At 35.9% G+C, this 24,598-nt stretch overlaps 1 protein-coding gene across 3 annotated transcripts in view; it reads left to right on the top strand.

The window, feature by feature from the left end:
- The first annotated feature begins 256 nt into the window (after nt 1-256).
- ClpX (Caseinolytic protease chaperone subunit) overlaps nt 257-24,598 on the top strand; it is a 47,478-nt gene continuing 23,136 nt past the window's right edge. Inside the window, exons 1-6 of one of the 3 annotated variants that reach the window (XM_069835759.1) lie at nt 257-361; nt 11,650-11,768; nt 12,880-13,119; nt 14,267-14,409; nt 17,566-17,752; nt 22,621-22,815. In XM_069835759.1, the coding sequence (XP_069691860.1) occupies nt 11,696-11,768; nt 12,880-13,119; nt 14,267-14,409; nt 17,566-17,752; nt 22,621-22,815 (838 nt within the window). In that variant the 5' untranslated portion in view covers nt 257-361; nt 11,650-11,695. Of the gene's footprint in view, nt 362-509; nt 650-712; nt 888-11,649; nt 11,769-12,879; nt 13,120-14,266; nt 14,410-17,565; nt 17,753-22,620; nt 22,816-24,598 lie in introns of those variants that run through there. The other 2 variants (XM_069835760.1, XM_069835761.1) reach the window with 2 other exon arrangements.

The following is a 24,598-nucleotide window of genomic DNA, read 5'->3' as shown; positions in this document are numbered from 1 at the left end:
AGCCGGTTCTGACGGCAGCCTGGGGTTATTTCATTCGTTGTCGTATAAAGTGCAAATTTTTTGTCCTAACTCATATAGGTCTTATAATATCCAAACGTTCCTTTATAATATATTAACGTTATCTGCTTATGAAACTGTAACTGGCGTAACTACGCTAAGGTCAAGTACGAAATCATCCAGTGAACTCTACAACGTACACTTCGTAAATATAGCAATGGTAAATAACAGTATGTAGAATTGGTATTATCTTTGCGAGGTTGGCAGTCCTTCATCTTTGCCAATATGTCGCAAGATGTGGCACTGGATGCTGACCTCTAGCAGAAGTCTTTCAAGTAGTGAGAAGTTGGGGAAATGAGTAGAGGTAGAGTTTGTTTTGTTTTCTCAGAAACCTAAAACACAAAAAGTATATCGACATACATGCTGTGATGAATTGGGAACTTTTGAGAACGAACAAAAAAACTACTGTGAAAGTAATACGTATTTTAAACTTCGATTTATAAAGTGGACCTGACTTCGTTGTATTCTTACATGACGTCATGTTTATATGTCAGACTTTTTAAGCCATAGTCAAGGTCTTTCAGTTGATGATTCTGTTAATCATGTAGCAGTATTGTGGCACAGTATTTGCCTTTAGTTATTACAACATTAGGTATATATTAACTTGCGTATTAATAATGTGTTTTATATACAGTATACACGTAACTGCGTTTCGAAGAAAGCCGTCTAGACTGCAGGCCTACTGTATTTCCAAAATAACGAGTGCATTTATACATTATTTAATTATGTAGATGCATTTATTATGTTACTGCTCATATTTTGAAGTATTGTTTGTGATTTATATGCGTAGTGTGTAAGCAAGTTTGGCTGTTGGCAGTGTTTACATTCAGGTAGGTTTGGTGTGGATGGTAAACATGAACTCGTGCCAATTGATTGGGTAAGTAAGAGTGTTGTACTGTTAATGGTTTTCGTTTGGCCACTTCTGGCTGTCATTTCTACAATTAGGTACGTATTCTGAAAGAATTCTTATTGTATTGATTTGGCATAATTTGTTCTATGATTCACGACGAAGTCATTAAAACCCAAATTTCGGCGTTTTAAATCTACTTTGGGATCAGTTAATACATTTAGGAGATGATAGTGCTATTTTTAGTTTCTGAGAATTGTCATATGAGATTTATTTCTTTAGTAACAGTGTTGCTTTAACTGCTGGGATCAACTGATTTGGAATAGATAGAATCATGTAGGATAGTATGTTTTATTTTCGCTAGCAGAGTTAAGATCATAAGGCCTTGTCTTTATTATTATTATTATTATTATTATTATTATTATTATTATTATTATTATTGTATGTAGCACATATTGGCGAATCCAGAAATGTATATAGGTAGTGTGTTAGTTGGGAGGCCGGAGGGAAAAAGACCTGTGGGGAGGCCGAGACGTAGATGGGAGGATAATATTAAAATTGATTTGAGGGAGGTGGGATATGATTATAGGCCTAGAGACTGGATTAATCTTGCTCAGGATAGGGACTGATGACAGGCTTATGTGAGGGCGGGATTGAACCTCCAGGTTCCTTAAAAGCCATTTGTAAGTATTATTACTACTACTACTACTACTACTACTACTACTACTACTACTTACCACTACAAACACCACCACCACCACCATCATCATGTGTGTGTTTATTTACTAATAAACTAAACTAAGCTTATGAGAATAAATTACGGTAATTTCGAAAATAATTTTAAGTGGTGAAAATATAAAAAAAATCCGAGCTTTGAATGGACTCGCTGAGTTATAATGTACCTTAGTAGTAGGCCTAATATTAATTTCTTTAGTAGTAGCCCATGTTATTTTACTATATTACCAGTAAAGCTAAGTAATGTACCGGTAGCATGTATAGGCGAATCCAGAAATGCAGTGTTAGTTGGGAGGCCAGAGGGAAAAGACCTTTTGGGGAGGCCGAGACGCAGATGGAAGGATAATATAAAAATGGATTTGAGTGAGGTGGGATATGATGGTAGAGACTGGATTAATCTTGTTCAGGATAGGGAGTGATGGTGGGCTTATGTGAGGGCAGCAAAGAATCTCCGGGTTCCTTAAAAGCCATTTGTAAGTACAAAAGTAAAGTTAAATAATGCAAGTTATTATTTATTTTGGTGTATCTTTACAATTGCATTACCAAAGAAAGGTAAGATGTAGGTCTGTATTATAAGCCTGCCTACACACTAGGCTTCTAGTCGAGTCATACATACCGTAAAGAAAAGACAAATTGAGCTGTAACGTGAATTTCGCACTGGAATAAGAGTGGAAGGTTACTGTGAAAGTGTAGCCGGGAGAGGTGGGATTGTATGCCTTGCATGTAAGCTTTTTGGTAGGTACATAGGTAGATATTTTCGTAAGGTCGAGTGTCTGTGACAGGTTAGGTTTGGTTAGTTCTGGCTTTTGGTATGCCTTGCATATACGCATTTTGGTTAGTAGGTGAGTAATGTATGGTTTTAAGGATAGGGACTGATGGCGGGTTTATGTGAGGGCGGCAATGAACATCTGAGTTCTTTGAAAGCCATTTGTAAGTAAGCTGGGTATGGTTAGATATCCGCTTTTGTTTACGAACATAATTGTAAAGAATTATCGTTATTTTTTTTTATCATATATAGAGATAGTCAAATGTTATTAATACAGGGCGTCAGAGCCATCTAGATCAGAAAACTTGTCTGCTGCTTAAATCCAATAGCTGGATAGTGAAAAATTATTATTATTAGTATTATTATATTATTATTATTATTATTATTATTATTATTATTATTGCTGCTGCTACTACTACTACCACTATCACCACCATCACGTGTGTGTTCATATACCAATAAACTAAACTAAACTTATGAGAATAAATTAATTTCGAAAATAATTTATAAGTGGTGAAAATTAGCAAAAAAGCCCAGCTTTGAATGGACTGGCTGAATTATAATGTTCCTTAGTAATAGGTCTAATATTAATTAATTAATAATAATTATCAATATTAAAATACCCCTCATTTCTCATGAGAAACAAGAACTGAAAAGACTACAATGGACCTAATGTTGTCAGCAAATAGCTGGAAGATTGATTGCTTGATTAAATCCGATAGGTTCCTACAAGTCCACTGCTAGAATGGGTTGCGAGTATTTGACAGTGACATTGTTTGTTTGGCTTTGATTTAGTGCAGGTCGTTTGTTCTGTCATGGTGTGCGGCAATAGTAAACATATATTCATTAAGGGAACGTAGCTATAGGCTATACATATACAACACATATCTACATAAAGAATAGGAAATTGTGTGGTAAAACCAGGCGAAAATTCATACTTAATTAATATCCTGATAGATCAGAACCCTCTAGATAGATATATCAAAGTTATTTGATAGACTGAATGAACAAAATGATTTAAAATAAAGCTACCTACACAGAATTCAAATATTTCATTAACTTAATTAAAGCCCCAAGATTACAATTATTGTAGGCGTAATTTTTGTAATTGGATGTTAGAAAAAGTGAATAAATGGATTCCAAATGTTAAATAAAGTGTATAAAACGAATCCTCATATGCTAGATGAACTGAAAGAAAATACACAAAAAGGAATTCCTAGGTCTATTACATTAGAAGAACTGATGCATGTGAATGACAATTTCTTGAGAAGATGTGAAATATGTGTAAAAAAAAATGGACATCACATACAGCATTTACTGTGAACAGAATGAGTAGGCCTACTGGATGTTATTTTGTTACATATACTTAAGTCTTAATCCAGTTAACTCCCAAGAACACTCATCCCTGTTTAGCAGTAGAGACGTAGCTATCTGTCTGGTATGCAACTAAAAAATTTCCCGATCTAGATTGCCCAGATGCACTGTATTTGAACAATTCTCATTCTGTCCTCTTCTTGTTTTTGACACACTAACACAGGGAATTTTTTATCTTTTGTTATCTGTTCGTGAATGTTAAAAATTCCCTAAATGATAGCTCATGGCGAAATAATTTTTAGAAAGAGCTTGAGAATATAAAACCCTAGAAATCAAGATCGTTATTAGTTATTGTTTTTGTCACCAGAATAACTGGCATTCAAACAGGATACGACTCACTGTTTGGTGCTCCTCTCTGTATCATGAACCTTTTAAGATGTTTTTTAAATTTACTGTGACTCAAGAGAAATTGTTGGAAAAATAATTTTAAATCTATTGTAATAAAATTTGCTTCGCATTTACCCTGTGTCATACTCGATCTAATATAGGGGTAGACAAAGTATGGCCTGTGGGCTAAATACAGCCCTTCAATGTGTTCTGTTTGTCTGTAGGATAACTACCAGGTAGTGTTGGTGTGTGATATGAAGACCTGTGATTTTGTCGCTGTGATAGGGTTGTCATTGGTTGCGACTGTGACTCTAGTTCCAAAATCTTCCCCAAGAAAAGAATGAGACAATCGAATATTCTTAAGTCTCAGATGTAAGACACTGCGCAGGATCGGAGACTAGAGCACTGATATACAAGATAACGGATATATGAGTTAGGCTACTTAAATTCAGACTATTTGGTTTGTTGCTAGCACTGTTCCGAAATGCACTTCAAAAACTGCAAAAAATATGGTAATATGACGTAAATAACAGATAAATATATATACATAAATCATGTAGTTAAATCGACATTTGAATCTTCATGACTAGATTGACAGTCCGAGCAGAAATGAAAACTTCCATGTCGTCTCAATAGCTCAGATGCCAAGTCTTCTGGATAACATGTAGAAGCGAGCGGGTTCGATTCCTAGTCTTTGCCAACAACTTTTTTTTTTTTTTATTGAATAACGCTGAAATAGAGCTTTACAGATTCCTGAGATTAAGTGTTAATGATTACAGACTATACAAAATTACAAATTGTAATATTATAAACGTTAATCTAATGAATGTAATTACACCATATATATATATACAGGATGTTTAAAAAATACGGGGCATAATTTCAGGTATGTATTTACCACATGTAGACAATCAAAATAGTTCATTACAACATGTGTCCGGAAATGCTTTATTTCCGAGTTATGGCCTTCACAACATTGAAATTCACCGGAACCATACCTCATGTTTTAGAAGACACTCCACTGATCAATCGTCAACACATTCACTTCTTGCATGATGGCGCTCCTGCACACTTCAGTCGTATGGCTCGCCGGTACTTGGATCGAAGGCTTTCTGATCGATGGATAGGTAGAGGTGGCCCAATTGCTTGGCCTCCACGCTCACCTGATCTGAACCCTCTCGATTTCTACTTGTGGGGCCATTTAAAATCATTGGTTTATTCGTCTCCGGTGCCTGATTTGGAATCCCTTCGGAATCGAATTGTGGCATGTTCTGAGGACATACGCAATACTCCTGGAGTTTGGGATCGTGTTCACAGGTCAATGAGACATCGATGTGAGGTCTGTATTCAAGCAAGAGGTGGACATTTTGAACATCTTCTGTAATGACAACGACCTGGGGAAAGAAAAACGTTCCGGTGAATTTCAATGTTGTGAAGGCCATAACTCGGAAATGAAGCATTTCCGGACACATGTTGTAATGAACTATTTTGATTGTCTACATGTGGGAAATACATACCTGAAATTATGCCCCGTATTTTTTAAACACCCTGTGTATGTATATATATATATATATATATATATATATTAATAACCAACAATTAGAATGAAATTGAAAAAAAATGTAAACTGCTTTAACAACAAGCATTTAAAATATATTAACCGTATCAGCCACCGAGACAATATGGAGAGACAGACATTTATCCGGCTTTTTAGTCTCACCGCAGGCAGTTCCCATCCAAAATACTGACAAAGAATATTATAGCGCGGAGACAAAGAGAAAGGCAGAAAATAGGAAAGACTGGAGAATGCTGGATTTGCAGTGAAGATCTGCCCTTGGGGAGAATTCTATGAATGAATATTATAGCCCGGGCCATTTAGAAAGATGTTCCCAGAGGGAAAACATGCGAGTGACAGTGCTGACTTCCCCTCCTCGAGAAGGCTTTAAATCAAGTTTTTCATTTAATTTACTGTAGTCTATAGATCTCACATTAGTATTGAAGTTTCAAGATGTGGAATAAGTCACAATTTTATAATATTACAATTGTATAAATTTTTGTACTATATAGATGAAGAGGCGACATATGGCATATGAGCTGTGTGACAGGGGAAAGAATGAGCTATCAGGAGCAGAATTGTTACATGATGGTTAATACTATACGAATCTACTGACACGAAAGTTCATCTATCTTCTCCCTCTATACCCATTGGTCACAGGATAAGTCTTGCCTCTGCTACTATAATATAGCTCACTTCAAAATTAGTTTCATGGTGCTTGGCGCTTGGTAGAAAATATCCTGAGTAAATCTGTGATCGGTAAGGCTGCCGTACAGCATCTTAAGATCCCGGTTTGAGGACATTATCTACCATGTGAAACAATAGTCACTTGCCAAAGGGGAAAAACATTAATATTTGACATGATAATTGTAGGAGCATGATAAAAACAAGGACTACGACAAGGACAAAAACAAGGACGACGAGGATCACAACATGAACTGCAACAAGCACAACAACAAAGATCACAATAATGAATAAGACCACGATAACGACCCTGACGAAGAAAATAAGGATCATGATAAGGACCACAGTAAAGACAACAAGGATCAGCATAAGGGCCCTGACAAAGACAATGAAGACCATGATAAGGACTATGACAAGGTCGACAAGAACCACGATAGGTCAAAGTATCACTACATGAATCATGGTCCTTGTCATGATCCGTGTCTTGGTACTTGGGATCCTTATCGTGATCCATGTCGTGGTCCTTATCGTGATCGTTGCCATAGATCTTATAATGATCCTTGTTGTCTTTGTCACTGTCCTTATCGTGGTCATCGTTGTCTTTGTTATGTTTCTTATCGTGGTCCTTGTCTTTGTTGTGGTCCTTATCCTTGTCACTGTAATGGCCCTTATAGTTCTTGTTGTCATTATCACGGTCCTTATTGTGATACTTATTGTCTTTGTTATGGTCCTTATAGTGGTCTTGGTCCTTATTGTGGTTCAAGTCGTGAGCCTTATCGTGAACTTTGTCCTCATCATGGTCCATTTCGTAATTATTATCGTGGCCCTTGTCTTTGTCCATGTCGCGTTATATTAGTCCTTGTTTTCTTGTCATGGTTCTTATCGTGATCCTTAATTTTTTTATCGTGGTCCTTGTTATCTTTGTCATGTCCTTTATCTTGATCTTTGTCGTCTTTATCGTGATGCTTGTTGGCATTGTAATAGTACTTATCGTCTTCCTTGCTGCTTTTGTCTTAGTCCTTATTAGGTATTTGTTGTCTTTGTCATGTTTCTTATCGTGGTCCTTGTTGTCTTTGTTGTGGTCCTTTATCATGATCCTTGTCACTGTAATGGCCCTTATAGTTCTTGTTTTTATCACGATCCTTATCGTGATATTTATTGTCTTTGTTATAGTCCTTATAGTGGTCTTGGTCCTTACCGTGGTTCAAGTCGTGAGCCTTATCATGAACTTTGCCCTCATCATTGGTCATTTTGTAATATATCGTGGCCCTTGTCTTTGTCCATGTCGCGTTTCTTATATTGGTCCTTGTTTTCTTGTCATGGTTCTTATCGTGATCCTTAATTTTTTTGTCGTGGTCCTTGTTGTCTTTGTCATGTCCCTTATCTTGATCTTTTTTGTCTTCATCGTAAGCCTTGTTGGCATTGCAATAGTACTTATTGTCTTCCTTGCTGCTTTTGTCATAGTCATTATTAGGTATTTGTTGTCTTTGTCATTGTCCTTATCGTGGTCTTGGCCCCTATCATGATTCTTGTCATGATTCTTATCGTGATTCTTGTCGTGGTCCATGTTGGGATCTTCATTATGGTCTTTGTTATTATCGTGGTCCTATAGTGGTCCTTGTCGATCTCATAGTTCTTATCGAAATCCTGTCCCTTGTGATTCTTATCGTGCCCCAATGTCGTGATCGCTTTCATATCATTCTCGTAGTGCTCGTCGTAGCCCATATGATGATCCTCATCGTGGTCTTTGTCTTTGTGGTTCTTGTCATTCTCATAGTTTTTATCGCAATCGTTGTCCTTGTGATCTCTATCATAATCTTCCTTATGATAACTGTCGTGGTCCTTATAGTGATCCCTATCAGTGCTTTTCGGGACCATATCGCCATCTTTATCGTGGTCCTGATCTTTGCGTTGTCCTTGTCGTGGTCCTTGTTATCTTTGACGCAGTCCTTATCGCGATCCTTTCGTGGTCTTTTTATGACTCTTTCTTGGCTCTTATCATAGTCCTTCCTTGGTCCTTGACGTGATTCTTATCGTGATACTTATCATTCTTCATGTCGTGGTCCTTATCGTGATCGTTGTCTTTATCGCAGCCATTAGAGCGGTCCTTGTTGTTTTCTCCATGGTCCTTATCATAATGCTTGTTGCCATTGTAATGTTCTTTATCGTTCCACTTGTCATTATCATGGTCTTTATAGTGGGATTTCTTTTTTTTTTTTTTTTTGTCATGGTCCTTAACTTGTTAAATTTCGAAGTCCTTATCGTGGTCCATGTCGTGGTTCCTACCATGATCCTTGTTTTGCTTGTCGTCCATGTCGCGATTCTTATCATGATCTTTGTCGTGGTATTAATCGTGGTCCATATCTGTGATCCTTATCGTGACCCATGTCGGACTCCTTATCGTGATCCTTGTCAGGGTGCTTGTCGCAGTTCACTCCGTGATCCTTATCCTGGTCCTTGTCGTGATCCTTATCGTGATCAATGTTGTGGTCCTTATTGTCCTCGTTGTGAACCTTATCGCGGTCCTTAACGTGATCCTTATCGTGGATCATATTGAGATCCTTATTGTGATACTTATTTTGAAGCTTGTCGTGTTTCATATCGTGATCCTTACCTACCATGGTCTCTTTCGTAGTCATCGTGCTTCTTGTCGTGGTCCATTTTGTGATCCTTATCGTTTTCCTTACCGTGGTTCATGTCGTGATTCTTATTGTGGTCCTTGTCGTTCATATCTTTGTCCTTTTCGTGGTCCTTATGAAGGTCGTTGATATCTTTGTCCTTTTCGTGGTCCTTATCGTTTCTAATAGTCCTTTTCGTGGTTCGCAATCGATATTTTTTATCGTGTTCGCTCCTAATATCCGCAGCACCCCATATTATGTTTGTAACTATTCAAAGTAACTTGTAGACTTGCTTAAATTTAAAAACTACAACTTAATGATGAATCGTGATTTCTTTGTATCTTGGGTGTTTTATCCATGTGGTCAAATTTAAGATATCCCTTATTGTCAGAGATCTTTAATAATGGATCCAGCAGCTGTCTTTCCCAAGTGACTAGAGGTAGCCAATAATATTGCAATATAAGCTTACGTGTGTCGAGCTTCTGTCATATACATCACACGTGGAAGCAGTAAGTAATTAATTACAAAACTTGGAAACTTTCTATTATGACACAAGGTTGAAACACCCGAAAGTTACACCATTACTCAACCACCATTTAAGCCTCAAGTGTAATTGTTTGAATCTCCTGGTATAAATATCCGGTACCTGAACATGTAGTTGGACTTGCTTGGAGGTGGAAGGAAACAGAGAACCTTCACGGTCACATGAGTTGAAGTATGTGAGTCACGTGGTAACGTCATATTACAGTAATCAGAATCCCCGAGTCTCTATTCTGAATGTCGTAAGAGAAAATGTCTTATTCATTGTGCCACTGTTGATTTGCTTTTTCATAACATTATGTCTGATTATAAATCAGAAAGTGTAACAGAAATGTTAGCGCACCTGCGTAATGTTAGTAATATGGAATATCACGTTCGTAAATAAATGAGGTGACTCTGGAATTCTGTTCATTTTATTTGTCTCGTACTTCATTCACTGCTTTGAAGTATATACTCGTGACCTTGAATGTATTTAATTCGAGCACCTCCTAGTGCATTTTATTACGGACTCAATTTTCCATTTAAATTTTTCCTCTCCTCTCCTGCAGAAAAAGCAGCTGAGGCAGATTTTTTTCTATACTGAAATCCAGATAAGAAGAATATTCAGGCAAACAAACATCTGATGCGAAATATATTATGCCGCTGTGATACGTAATGCGATTTGTTATCTTATTGCAACGCAGGAACGCTCCACGTGCGTTCGGTTAATATGGAAATTAGTTTCATTTACTAAGAAGACAGGCATTGAATTCTGTAATGCATTTTTATAATACCTTGTTGATGATTAATCCAATTTTTCCATACAAGAACGATGTGAAGGTAAATAAACGTTTAATAATTGTATGGATTTGTATTACGCAGTCTTAATGCTGCTGCATGTGCAGAGTGTTAATTTTCTTTACGAGTATTACAATTTTCAGAATGGGCCTAGGGATCACTAAATCTGTCACATGAACACCAGTAGTTCTTTGACTCAATGTGTAATATGTACCATGACATTAGCTACCCGTCTCCCAATGCTAAGGTTATTGAGTCATGCGACTTATAGGACATCTTTATTACTTTTGTCCAACATATAATAACTTAGCTCATTGCTATGTTGGTATTTAATATACCTAACCATAAATTAGTTACTGTATCCTTCATATTCATGTTACTAAGATTGCTAAGGACAATTGGATTGGTTTACAAAAGCCACAAAGCAGAAAGTGACCAACTTAATTTTACAGAACATTATTGTATGATACTAATATAATATTTAATATTAAGTTACTATACCTTATTTATTTATTATAACTATTTATTAAGAGGTATTTGATAACATTTTGTATTATATACTGTACATACGTAAATACATTTAATCCATTCGTGAAAGCAGATTCACATATGCCTTACGCATGTAGGCCTGCCAAATACTTCCACTCGTAAATAAAATACACGTTCACTTACTTGTGTAATAAATAATTTTTACTGATAGGGGTAATGTGACTAATTCCAGAAATAGCACAAGATTTATGAGAAATGTTTGCATGCAGCTTATTGTATCCAGAATTTGAATAATTATCTATGTCTAATTGCTAAGCACCGCCTCTGAACGTAATTTTTTTAGATCTCGCACATTCTTCTCTGTGAGTCAGCTTTGTGAAACCCTGCGTTCCAAGTTCTTCGATATTTTCTTCGCATTTGTATTCTGATGTTAATGAAACATTTTCAACTCTATTTTATGTCGTTAAAATTGAATATAATAATAATAATAATAATAATAATAATAATAATAGCTATTTTTAATTCAACTGGCTACAGCCTGGAAGGTCCCGGGTTCAGTCCAATGTGGTGGTGAAATTTTTCTCCAAAACTTCCAGAACGACCCTGAGGATCACTCATTCTCTCATGCAATCTTTTCCGGGGATAAAAGGTGGTTGGAGCATGGTACAAACCCACACCATCTCATTCTAGTGTCAAGGTCATGAAAACCTGGAGCTCTACCTCCATGCCCTCCAAGCACCTTCGTAGCTTGTAAAGGGTATCATTACCCTTATTATCATCATTATTATTATTATTATTATTATTATTATTATTATTATTATTATTATTATTATCATCAACGTGTTTGGCACTACAGGGAGTTCTTTTTATCTCTTTTCAGACAAATTCAGCATATTGATTTCGCATCATAATTAAGCCAAACAGCAATGGGTAGTGTACGATATGGTTTTGTTTCTGCTGGAAAGCTTGTAAATATACGAAGATGCAGTATTCAACATGGTAAGTTTTTTTTCACTACATTCTTGTTTTCTTTGTAGTAACAATTGGACCGTGACTTTGATTTTGCAGATTTAATAACGTTAATAAGCAATAAGATTTTTTTTTTGTATGGCATTGCTTTTGAACAAGCAGATTTGAAAAACATCAGACCAATAACATTGGCAGATCCTGAATTCTAGAAAACAGAATTTTCTGGAATTTGAAAAATAGTCTACAATAGATTGTATACGAATTTTGAAAAGTGATAGTAAACTTCTATTAAGACTAAACATTTTGAAACATTTCCATCAAACAATGAAACTACATATTAATATATAACAAATAAAATGTTGCCTGTATCAAATTAAAATATTAAGATTTAAAATAAAGGTGATAGGCTAATTCAAAATGCTCAAGGAACCTTCGATAATGCTTATGATAATTTTTTCCACAGTAAATACCAAAAGTTTTTAATATGCTTTATGTAAATTTGGATACACTACCCGTACTATCTAAAAGTTATCCCAATTTCAACCAAGATGTAAAATTTTGTCTTCTTTTTTGTAATTATTATACATATCAAGATAATTATTGATGTTATGATAATTACTCCTATTATTATTAAGTAGAATTCGTGATATATTTCTCAATTTGTACACACCACGCTGATCAATTAATGACAAAAAGTGGAGTGCAATTTAAGCACAAAAAGGTGTTTTATTTATTTATTTATTTAATCTGGTGGAGTTAAGGCCATGAGATCTTTACCACAACACCAGAAATAAATAAAAAAAAAATGCAGAGAGAAGAAGTAAATAAGAAAAAGAAATAAAAGTACTAATACAAAGACAAAGGTCTAACAATAGAGTCGGCCTGGGTAACGCAGTCGGTATAGCATTGGTCTTCTGTGCTCGAGGTTGTGGGTTCGATCCCAGCCCAGGTCGATGGCATTTAAGTGTGCTTAAATGCGACAAGCTAATGTCAGATTTCTGGCTTGTAAAAGAACTCTTGTGGGACCAAATTCTGGTACACTGGCAACGCTGATATAACCTCGGCAGTTGTGTTGTTAAATAAATCATAATTTAAATTTCTAACAAGTAGTTCAAATTTTTAAGTAATCTTTATTTTGTAGGAATTATGTGCTACGTGTTCCGCATGGGATCGGCATCATTAATAAAACGTGGATTGATGACCACCTCACCCTTCTTCAAGATGGTAACGAACACTCCTACCAACGATTCTGGAGGAGGTGTTAAAGTTGAAGGTGGTGGGAAAAAAGGAACATCTGGCAAAGGAACAGGAAAAGATGGTGGAAATCATCTTACTTGTCCAAAATGTGGTGATCCCTGCACACATGTCGAGACCTTTGTATGTAAGTTGACATTATTTACACATCTTCATATCAATATTACATTTGGTATTTTTTTTATTTAAGTAGTTCATGCATTTGATATAATTTTTATATTTCTATCTGTTTAGTTAAAAAAATTGTGAATTTGAACCTTTGGAACAAGATAAATATATGAGTTAATAGTAGCAGGACCCTTCATAGATCTGGAATAAAACTACTCACTTTGCAAAATTTGTCACATTGAAACTTTCAAACACATACTATTGAAATTCTCAATAAAAGAAAAAAGTCCTTCCAAAATGAGGTAAAGAATTAAATACACCATTCTGAACGAAGTATACTGAAATCTTACCCAATCTGAAATATATACAGTATAATGAGATATGCAGTTCCAAAACCCTCTGAATTGATTCAAGCAAAGTTTTCAGGAAACTGAAAAATAATTTACTGCTTTTGTTTTTATTTTGAGATGACTAGTTATTTAGAGGATATTGGATAAGTGACTTTTTTTTTTTCAGATTAACTTTTTCACTATATGTAGAGCTCTTTGAAACATAATTGATATACAGGATGAGTAAAAAGTATGGAACAATGCTTGTAACTTTCTTATTTGTAATTTTATGAAGAAACTATTTATACAAAAGTTGTAGGGTATCAAAGAAGGAATATTTTGAATATATTTTCAAATACTATGCTTTTTATTTATAAAGGGTGTGCCAATGAGTCTTTTTTTTTTAAATGGCACCATGTTAATAGATTTACTGGTCTGTAAATCCATTCCCATTTTTGGATTCTCATATTTTTTACGCCATTTATAAACTATTGTTTTGTAAAAATTACCTCTTTTGATGACATGTATGTGTATTGAACAAAGGGAAATTTTAATGCTTCAGTATATCAATTTGAGGAGGCTTTGGATTAAACAATTTTACTGCAGACAAAAGCTAATAGAAACATGTGAATAAAGATAATTAAAAAAAACACACACACACATACACGCACGCACACAGCTATATCTCCCCCTCCCTCTTCCCATCTCCCTGTGTGTGGCAGTATTATGCAGTAAAATCCACTATATATCCTAATCTGCAGTGTAAATGATGACGTTATATCCGATAAGCATTGTAACATTATTAGAATAAATAATGAATAAACATTTCACTTGCAGCTTCTACAAGATTTGTAAAATGTGAAAAATGCCACCACTTCTTTGTGGTTCTGTCTGAAGTGGACACCAAGAAAAGCTTGAAAGAAGGGCGTGAGGATCAGAAGAGTGGATTTTTTCGGAAACCTCCACCTCCTCCTAAAAAGGTAATTTAATTAGTGTAATAGGAATTTCTTTTGTGATGTGGTATGGAATAAATCTGCATATATTAAGAACTTGTCTAAATGCTTTGAGGAGTTTATTTGTGATAAGAAAATCTTTAGTGATTATGGAATTCTTTTTGAAGATTAGATTAGATTAGATTTAGGACAAGATGTAAGCCTTTTTGCATATCAGTTAGTGAACTTTTTTTGTACATCCCAAGATATATGAGATTATTAACCCAGTTCCGCACCTTCAGCAAGATTTAACAACCTTGTTAGAAATCTTCAAAATCTTTGTAATCATACTACAGTCTGATTTTTATTTTCTTGATTAGACTATTTCTGCAGTTTTATAGATCTGTCTTAAGTCTAAGACATGAGACCGTCAGTTCGACTTTCTTCCCTAAGAAACTCATACAGAAGAACTTCATTACTCGTTGCTCTTGGTAGTTTTAAATCTGTGCACTTTTAGTTCAGTAGGAACGACTTGACTACCTACCATTGATAAGTTTTATATACACTGTGTATGTAAAGTCATGGTGCACTTTTTGAATAGTCACACGAAAGCAATGAAACAAGATAGAAATGTAAAACCTTCACCAAATGAAAGAAAATCTCTCCAAGTTTGCATACCTGTTCAATGCAGTTTGATGCGGCTTCCGTTTGTTGCTCTACACACATCTAAACAATATTCTAATTCTTTTCATATACGACTAAGGACATGAGATGGTGTAACAGAGTGAGAATATTATCTTTGATTCTCTCTTTTAAATGATCAATGTCATTGATACGAACACTGTACACACGTTGCTTGACATAGCCCCACAAGTAAAAGTTTAAAGGCGTCTTCTATCCACCCCTTCCTATCCACTGCATACAGAAACTCGCAAATAATGTGGAAGATCATCATGTTGAAAGATGACACCTTCATCTTGAATTTGTGACACTGCATACAATTGCAAAATGTCAAGGTAATTGTTTGATGTCACAGTCTGCTTCGTAAATAAATATGGGCTTTTAATTTTATTTTATTATGCATGAGACTCACTGATTTTCAGAAGCTCATATCCTCACTTTATGTCGATGAACATGACCACACACATGGACTGTGGCCTCATCACTAAACACAATCTTCTGTAAGAATTGTTCATCATTGTCCATCTCATCAAACATCTGTACAGCAAACTCAAATCGTTTGGGTTTATCAGTTGGACGGATAGTGTGTAACAACTGCAGTTTGTAACCTGTAAAATGGAGACATTTCTTTAAAACATTATGAACTGTAGTCTTCTTCAAGCCTAGATTTCGAGCACAAGTATGGACTGATTTCTTGGGGCTCTTTAGGTAGCTATCCCGTATAGCTTCAACAGACTCGCCACTAACCAAAGGCCTACTAGAACGTTTTTGTTCCAGCAAGCTGCCAGTTTCCTTCAGCTGCTGACGACCTGGTTGGTGAGTTGGTATAGCGCTGGCCTTCTATGCCCAAGGTTGCGGGTTCGATCCCGGGCCAGGTCGATGGCATTTAAGTGTGCTTAAATGCGACAGGCTCATGTCAGTAGATTTACTGGCGTGTAAAAGAACTCCTGCAGGACAAAATTCCGGCACATCCGGCGACGCTGATATAACTTCTGCAGTTGCGAGTGTCGTTAAATAAAACATAACATTATAACATCCTTCAGCTGCTTATCACGCTGGTGAATGTTATTTCTGTGTGATGGCTTATCATTATACACGCGACAATATTCGCGACAAATACACGTCACGGATTCAAATTTTGCAAGCCATAGGATGCATTGAACTTTCCTTTGCACCTCCACATCTTGACTAAATGGCGATTCGCTTTATTGTTGTGTTGCATCATTACCTCTGCACGCACAGAATTGAAATTTATGTATCAGAAACTCTTTGAAATACTTTTCAATGTATCATAAGTTTCATCCTTTGCTTTTGTTTCGTTTAGCCATTATAAGTGTTCAAAATTGCACCATGACTTTATGGACACAGTGTATATATTGAAAAAAGTGAAAGGACCTTAATCCACAGTGCAACATTGCAGCTAGAGAAGGGAGCACAAGGCAGTACACGTACGCTGCTTACATCTGTATTGCGATATGAAAAGAGACTTTTACCGGCAATGTTGCCAGACTGCTGGAACTTCCAACTTAATTTTCTAATTAACTGTGCATTTAATCACAAAACTTAAACATAGATATTCTATTCATTTAAGTGTACCCTGACGTCCCTTTCAATGTGCAAGGTTATTTCACTTCCACTCTGTATAATTTTTTGGGGGAGGGGGGCAGGTGTGTACAAATTTATATGAGCCATAATATATTCCTCGTCCAATATAATACAGATGTAAATAAATACAGATGAAGAATATTGATGCACCATTTGCGTGTAGTGTTCGTAGTAGTCAACCATAATTTACGTCACGGCAAATATGTGCAGTTCTTGAGAATGCTATTTCAGTATTTGGGCAGTAATGTATTATTTATATATAAAAAAAGGATCCAATTTAATTCAGAATACAAATACAAGCCTACCTTTTACATCCATCAAAAGACTAATTAAAAATAAATATAATATCAAGCAAAATCAAGCACTATGTACCAAAGCCAAAGATAAAAAATGGAGCATTTTAATAAAAAAAAAACAGAAATTATTCCAGAAATCCCACGTAAATCTGCAGTAGCAAAATTCAGACTGCTTACGGAACACGATTATTTGGCCAAACATTTGAATAAAATAGGAATTTACACAAATCCAAATTGCCCTCTATGCAACAAAGAAGAAGAAATGACTGAAGATCATCTACAAACCTGTGAAGTTCTATCTGATGGATCCACTACAGAGAAATATTGGAGAGCAAGAACGCTAATGGCTTCGTTGCCAAAGCCCGGCATTAGATAACAACAACATATATATATATATATATATATATATATATATATATATATATATATATATATATAAAACGTAAAAATTAAGAAGTGACTAGGTGTTATGTCACTGTAACATAAATTTAAATGATTCGGTTACTCTCGTTTTGATATCCATTCAATTTTTATGGAAGTAATTGATGACTATAATTGAATTTATATTGTATAACAAAAATCGTCACTTTGTGTTTAACTAACAAATCCTTTATACTTACAGATATACGAGTACCTGAACAAACACGTTGTAGGACAAGAACATGCTAAGAAGGTTCTATCTGTAGCTGTATATAATCATTATAAAAGAATATACAACAACATCCCACCTCAGCAACAGAATAACAACAGTCATCGACAAGACATGGCTGTTATGGAACAAGGACCCCAACAATCATTCACTCATAGAGGTAAGGTCATTCTACCAGTTATAAATCAGTAAATTTGTTACTTTGCTAGAAGAATTTCATTGCTGATGTGGAGGCATATACAAGGTTCTGTATGATTTATTACTTTCTGTAATAAGATGGAGAGGACAGTGATTAACAGCATTGAATATTGACATAGACCAGAAACAGCTTTCAAATCTTGCCTGATCCACTTATCAAGAGACAGTGATCTTTTCTGTGTTGTTATTCTGTTCTATCAATGAGAACACTTTATATTTATTCATGTAATTATTTATGTATGATTGTAGTCGAAAATAGATAAGATTACAGTGTGATTTTACAAACTGTGTTGTTAAAAATGTAGTTTGTGAATGTTTATTTTACTATCAGAGAACTAACTATAGTCCCGTCACTCTAATTTCTGGCAGCCAATCACGTTGCAGGTCGGCTACATTTAAACGTGTGTGTCTTGTGATTCACTGATTCATTTCTTAAGGCTCGATAAATACTTAATATAATCGCCCGCCATTTTAGCTCTTTCGTTGGCGTTCGCAGAAAGCACACGAAGACGTTATTTGCTGCTCAATTATTTGCTGAATTACAGTGCGTTTGATTTATTATCATAGGAGCTACGACATGATAATGTTTAACGGTGTGGCAAATAGATTCCTCGTATGGTAGCTCGGCAACGTAAGAACAAAAATGGCTAACGATACTACCTACCTAGACTTTATAGAGCCTTCACTTTCTAAGACGTAAGCAAAGAGGCGGAGTCACGCCGGAAATAACAGTGTCGGGACTATAGCATTGTTGACGACATTTTCGTTGTCACCACCAACACCACTGCTGCTGGCACCACTCTGTCATTATCACTATCACTACTACTATCACATCATCATCATCATCATCATCATCATCGACCTCTCTTTATTTAACTTTGCCCTACGCAACTACCTAGGTTGCCTAGGCTTAAATCCGGCACTGCCAGGGGCCATTAACAGAAAGAAAATAATTTCATTGGAAAAATTTGTTGTAACAGACAGAGCAATTGTTGAGCTATTTTTCAACATATTCCCCACCGGAATTGAGACATTTATCATATGGAATCGATAGAGAGGTGCAGATGGCTGTCAAACACTGGTTCTGATCCCAGGCGGCTGACTTCTGCGACACAAGGATATAAAAATTGATTCCATGGTATGACAGATGTCTCATTTCCAGTGGGGGATCTATTGATAAATAGTGCTACAATTGCTGTATCTGATTCAATAAATCTTTTCATGGAATTGTGCTTTTTTTCTGTAAACGGGCCCAGGGAAAATCACTTTCTGGATTGCCTCATAATTGCAGTCAAGTGGCCAAAATATGTGTGAGCACTTCTTTTGACATTATTAACATGGTGAAAAAAAAATTTAACTTTCTTGTCTGCCCCATCAGAATGTTTGCTTATAAGAAGTTTTAGTTTTACCATTTAAAGATCACTGTGACTTGACTCATCATCATCATCATCATCATCATCATCATCATCATCATCAATATCATCATCGTCCTCATCCTCATTGTCATTATCATTGTCGTCGTCGTCATCTTCATCATCATTTTTTCACTCAGTTGTGGGTCATCTCAGAACATAAACTCCTCCACAAAGTCCTGTCTTGTCACAGTTTCTTCTCTTGAATTCCTTCCCAATCATAGCCTCTCTCTTTTAAGTCTAGGCATATTTGATCTAACCATCTAGTCTGATTTCTTTCTAATATTCTTACACCTTTGACGTCCATTTCCAATGTCCTTGGTATTCTTCTTTCATTTATTCTTCTCAAATGACCGAACCATTTCACTGTTGTGTTTTTTAATTTTTGAACTCCTAATGTCTGTATAATAACTTCATTTCTGATTTTGTCCCGTCTTGTTTTCTTTTCTACGCTTCTTAAAAAACTTCATTTCTCCTGCCTGAATTCTACTTATGTCCTTCTTAGTCATGGTACAGGTCTCAGCACCATATGTAACTGTGTGACTTGATTATTAATGTAAATAAGCAAATTATATAGTACCATAGAGTGTTGAAGATAAGCTCGACTTTTTGGAATATGAAAAGGCAAAATATAAACTTGGACCACTAAAAAATAAAAGGATAGCAGAAATCTTAGACTGAAATAATAAGTGTGATAGAATTTTGTTTCTGCTTCTCCCAGACAAAGACACTACAATTCCCATTTAAATTCAAAACAAACTCTCAAGTAAAATAAATGTACAAATAATGAAAAACTAATAAGGAAACAAAGCACTGGATGTCTGAATGAAAGGTATCCAGGATTAAAAATTTATATTTCGAAAATAATTAATTTATCTACATTGAGCTTACTTCATCACAAAGGGAATCTTTGAAAGTTTTTTTCGATACTCCACGTAAGTGCATACACCAGTTGGTGACGCGCATACATGAGCTTAGTAATGATGGTGACACCACAGGAACAGGTTCAATGTGTGTTGTGGGTAGCAGAGTTACAGTCTGTTACATCTGTGCAACATTGTTTCAGACATCAACCTCCTACACAGAAAAGCATTCAATTCTGGGACAATAAACTGAGAACTACAGGTAGTCTACTGCATGTAAAATCTCCTGGAAAATCCCAGATCTCTGAAGAAAATGTCAATCACATTAGAGAGGCATTTCAATGAAGTTTGTGTAAAAGACTGTGTCTGAGGGCATACAAGATTCAAATGATTCATGCACTGAAACCCAGTAACATAGTCGCACATATAAACTTCGCTGTAGACATGCTAGAGAGATTTGATACATCACTCAACTTTCTCCTCCAAGTATGCTTCTCAGGGTTATGTAAAGACCATCGTCTACCTGGTTAAATAACAATCTTCCAACACCTAAAAAACCGCATAAGGGATGCTGTGGCTATGGTAACACCAAACATGCATCATGCCACATGAAACATAGTCGAGTATCGTCTGGATATTTGTTGTGACACCAGAGAAGCCCATATTGAACTCTATTCAGAAAGTTCTATACTCAGAGAAAACTTTGACAGTTTCCCTATGTAGAGATATAATCAATAAGTGTGTATAATAAATGATTTGTAAGATATAATTTTTTTTTATTTTGGATATCTTTCATCCGGACATCTTGTAATAGGAATGGACAGTGCTTACTTGGAAAAGGAAGGAAGCAGAAGACGACTAGACATGAAGTCTCTAAATGTGAGTGAAGTGAAGAGAATGTTGAAACGTTGGAAGTTAGGAAAGGTGTTGAAGATAATAAGAAAGGAAGAAATGATGTCTCGAAAGGGTAAGAGGGGGTAAATCAAAGCTGTGTGTTCAAGTAAGGAACTGGAAGACTGCTCAAAATTTCTGAAACATGTTCATATAGACCTAAGTGTATTTTAATCTTCTGAAGTAATAAACCTCTCCCCTTCCCTCCAGAAATCACATCTTTAGTTCTTCAGATGAGGGAGTTTGTCTCTCTTGCCCAACTCAGTGCTTTTACATAAAAACTAGTTACCCTATTATGTAACTGCTAACATCAGCTATTATTATATTGTATTTAGTTGCTTTCTGCTGTAGATTCTTGCCATCAAATTTATTGATATCTAAATTAATTGAATGTCTGAAAATTATATGGTGTAAGCCACAAAATGCAAATTTTACAGGAGAACTGAAGTAATACGAGTTCTTAGGCTTTTGTTGTGGTGATTGTGTTCAGATGTATTTTGCCTGTGCAACTGTGTCCTGGAACTTAACATCTCCAAACGTTCTAGGACACAGTGGTATACCATAAGGTCTACATTTGCATTAAATAATCTATGAAAATTTATATAATTCACGCAAATAACCTGTTCCAAATTTGAACTTAGACAATCTAATTAATGACTAAATTTAAAATTTAAGTAATTTATTTATACTTACATTATGATGAAGTGAAGAAAAATGATTGGAAGAATTTTAAATGTGAATATGGAGAAGAATGAAGTGTGTGAAATGGACGGACAAAATAGGCAATGAAATTGTGCTAGAAAGAGTGGGTGACGAAAGAATAATACTGAAACCAATAAGAAAGAGAAAATAGGTTGGGTCATTGGCTGAGAAGAAACTGTCTACTGAAGGATGCACTGAAAGGAATGATGGATGGGAAAAATGTTTGGGGCAGAAGAAAACATCAGATGATGGACAACATTAAAATATATGGATTGTATATGGAGACGAAGAGGAAGGTGGAAAAGAGGGGAGATTATAGAATGCTGGGTTTGCAGTAAAGGACCTGCCCTTGGGCTGAAAATTATGAATGAATGAACGAACTTGCACATTGTAGCTGCATGGTCTAAGACAGCATCGTGTGGGGATAGTGTTTTGTAATAAGCTCTGGTTTTAGTCCTTCTAGGAGAGTCCTTATTAAATTTTGGCCAGCATAAGAGACCGATTGCCATCCAGTATCATGATGAATTTGGGAAGCTACAATGAGTAGTGAAATCTGGTTCCTAAATCAGCTGTAACTGCTGGAGGGGTCATCATGCTAACCTCAATGTTACCCCCATACTGTTGGATGATCGTTCACCTCTGCTGAGGGATGTGGACGTGAAATCAGCAGTCGGCTGGTTGGCCTTGATCCTCCATGGACTGTCACGCGAAGGAAGGAAGAGAAGAAAAATATTTGCTTAGATTGTAGAAATTTTCAAATGTGTTTTTTCTCCTGTGAAACTTTTATTATGTGGCTTACATTTGTGTCATTCTGAACATTTCAGTTATATTTAGATTTTGTTCACATTTATTCATCTTAGTTGAGTATGTAATATTTGCCTAAGTTTCCTTATGAAATGTATCATTGTAAGTATTATTGTAGGCATTTGAATAGACAAACCTTACCATGGTAATGTTTGCAGATCTGCTGCACATAACAGGAATTGGACATGGTACTTCAGGTCTCGGTGTGGGTTTTCAGCACACACCACCACCTGAACCAGAACCCCGAAGACCTGCATCAGGCAACACGCTAGGAAGTGATATTCTAGATTCAAATAGTCATGAATTGAAGTTGGAAAAGAGTAATATTCTTCTTCTGGGCCCCACAGGATCAGGTTTGTATTCAAGCTGTGATTATTATTTTTTATTTATCTATTTGTAAGAATGGAAGCTTGATATTTTCTGCATGCTGCCTTAAATATATACTGGGTGTTCATTTCCAAGTGTGTCATGACGTCACTGTTGTGAGTCAGCGATTTGAAGCGAGTTTCAGCTTTTATGTCAGAGAAGTTGCCTATTATTCAAGGCATTCAATCTGAACTTGAGAACGTGTACGGTATAACTTGAACGTCATAGCAACAGATGGCAGTCTGTATGGTCTGTGTGCTACCATTACCTCTTTCGAATTGTGTTTTGCGCGGGCAAGTCGTATGCAGGATATTTGTTGTCATCAGTTGCGTATGTCAACATTCCACACACAAATCCAATGCTCTGTGTCCATGTTGACCGTCGAACTTAATGTCAACAAATATGTACGTAATCGTCCTAACCCTCTCGCCATATCCCGACAGTAAGGAAAAAACTCAGTTCAGTACGTGTTTCCAAACAGTTCACATTCCTGCCACTACCGGCGTTACCATACGTATCAGTACGTACTCTTCAGAGTGAACGCCATACTTGCTAGGCAACTTCTCTGGCACATAGGTAATATGCCTTTGCAGAAGTGTAGGAAGATTGAATTCTCTAGGCTCATCTGCTAGCCACATAACGGCATACGGCGAGCCATGACACACTTTGAACTGAACACGCAGTATATACAGTATATATATATATATATATATATATATATATATATATATATATATATATATATATATATATATATATATATCACGTATAGCTGTCAAGTGTTGCAGTTTTCATGTGGAGCTTCTTTAAAATGTCTGAATTGAGACTTCTTTTTGTGCCAGAGATTTCATTGATTATGATAAAAATTACAGTTAGATGATGATCAGGAGAGGAATAGGAGAAGGGGAATAATGTGATGAAGATAGAAGACATTGAGACATTCATTATATTTATATATAATATGCGGCAAAGCAAACAACACTGAAATATTATTTAATTGCGTTGGTATAGTATGTGTTCAAAATGTGTACCATCACATGCCACACATTGTTCGTAATGTTTTTGAAGATTATTCAACATGTTGATGAACAAAGGTTGCTGTAAGGATACAAAAAAAAGACGTTATCTTCTCGCATAATTCGGGAATATTTGTAGGTGGGTCATCTGTCTTGAAAATTGATTCTTTCAACATGCTGCATATGTAGGCATCTGGGGAACAGGAAGGGTATAGGAATAGACTTCCACGAGATATTAGGTGATCTCCAAAGTGTCGTTGCAGAAGGGCAAGTGATTCCCTTGGCTACTTAGTGACTCGTGATGAGTGCACCTTTGTGCTTGTATTATGTCTACTGTTACACATACATGAGGGTAGGCCAACAAAGGGCAACACAGTAGATAGAACTTAAAAATGAGAGGAATTCAATCTGGCATCGGAACTTGAATCTGATGTGGCTTAGTGACTAAAGTGCCAGCATGTAAAGCTGGAAACCTGGGTTCGAATCTTGGTGCCGGAGAGAATTTTTCTCCATTCTACTGGTTCTTCACCATATGGAAACACAGAATTACTGTACTGAAACTCCATATGGGCTATTCCATATGAAATCGATCAGTAAAAAACCTCGCATTTTTTTAATACTCTAATTTTTTCCCTATTTATACAAGGTGCTGAGGAGAGTGCATTTTCAAAAATATACTATCGAAAGTCAAATGGTTTTCGTACTATTGAGCGATAAATTTAGCGTATTTTATAAAAACAAGCCTCTTTCAGCG

This window comes from Periplaneta americana, chromosome 9, assembly GCF_040183065.1.
Source record: "Periplaneta americana isolate PAMFEO1 chromosome 9, P.americana_PAMFEO1_priV1, whole genome shotgun sequence".
NCBI classification, from domain to species: Eukaryota; Metazoa; Arthropoda; class Insecta; order Blattodea; family Blattidae; genus Periplaneta; species Periplaneta americana.
The sequence above is the reverse complement of the archived record's forward strand: the minus strand, read 5'-3'. Positions and strand labels throughout refer to the sequence as shown.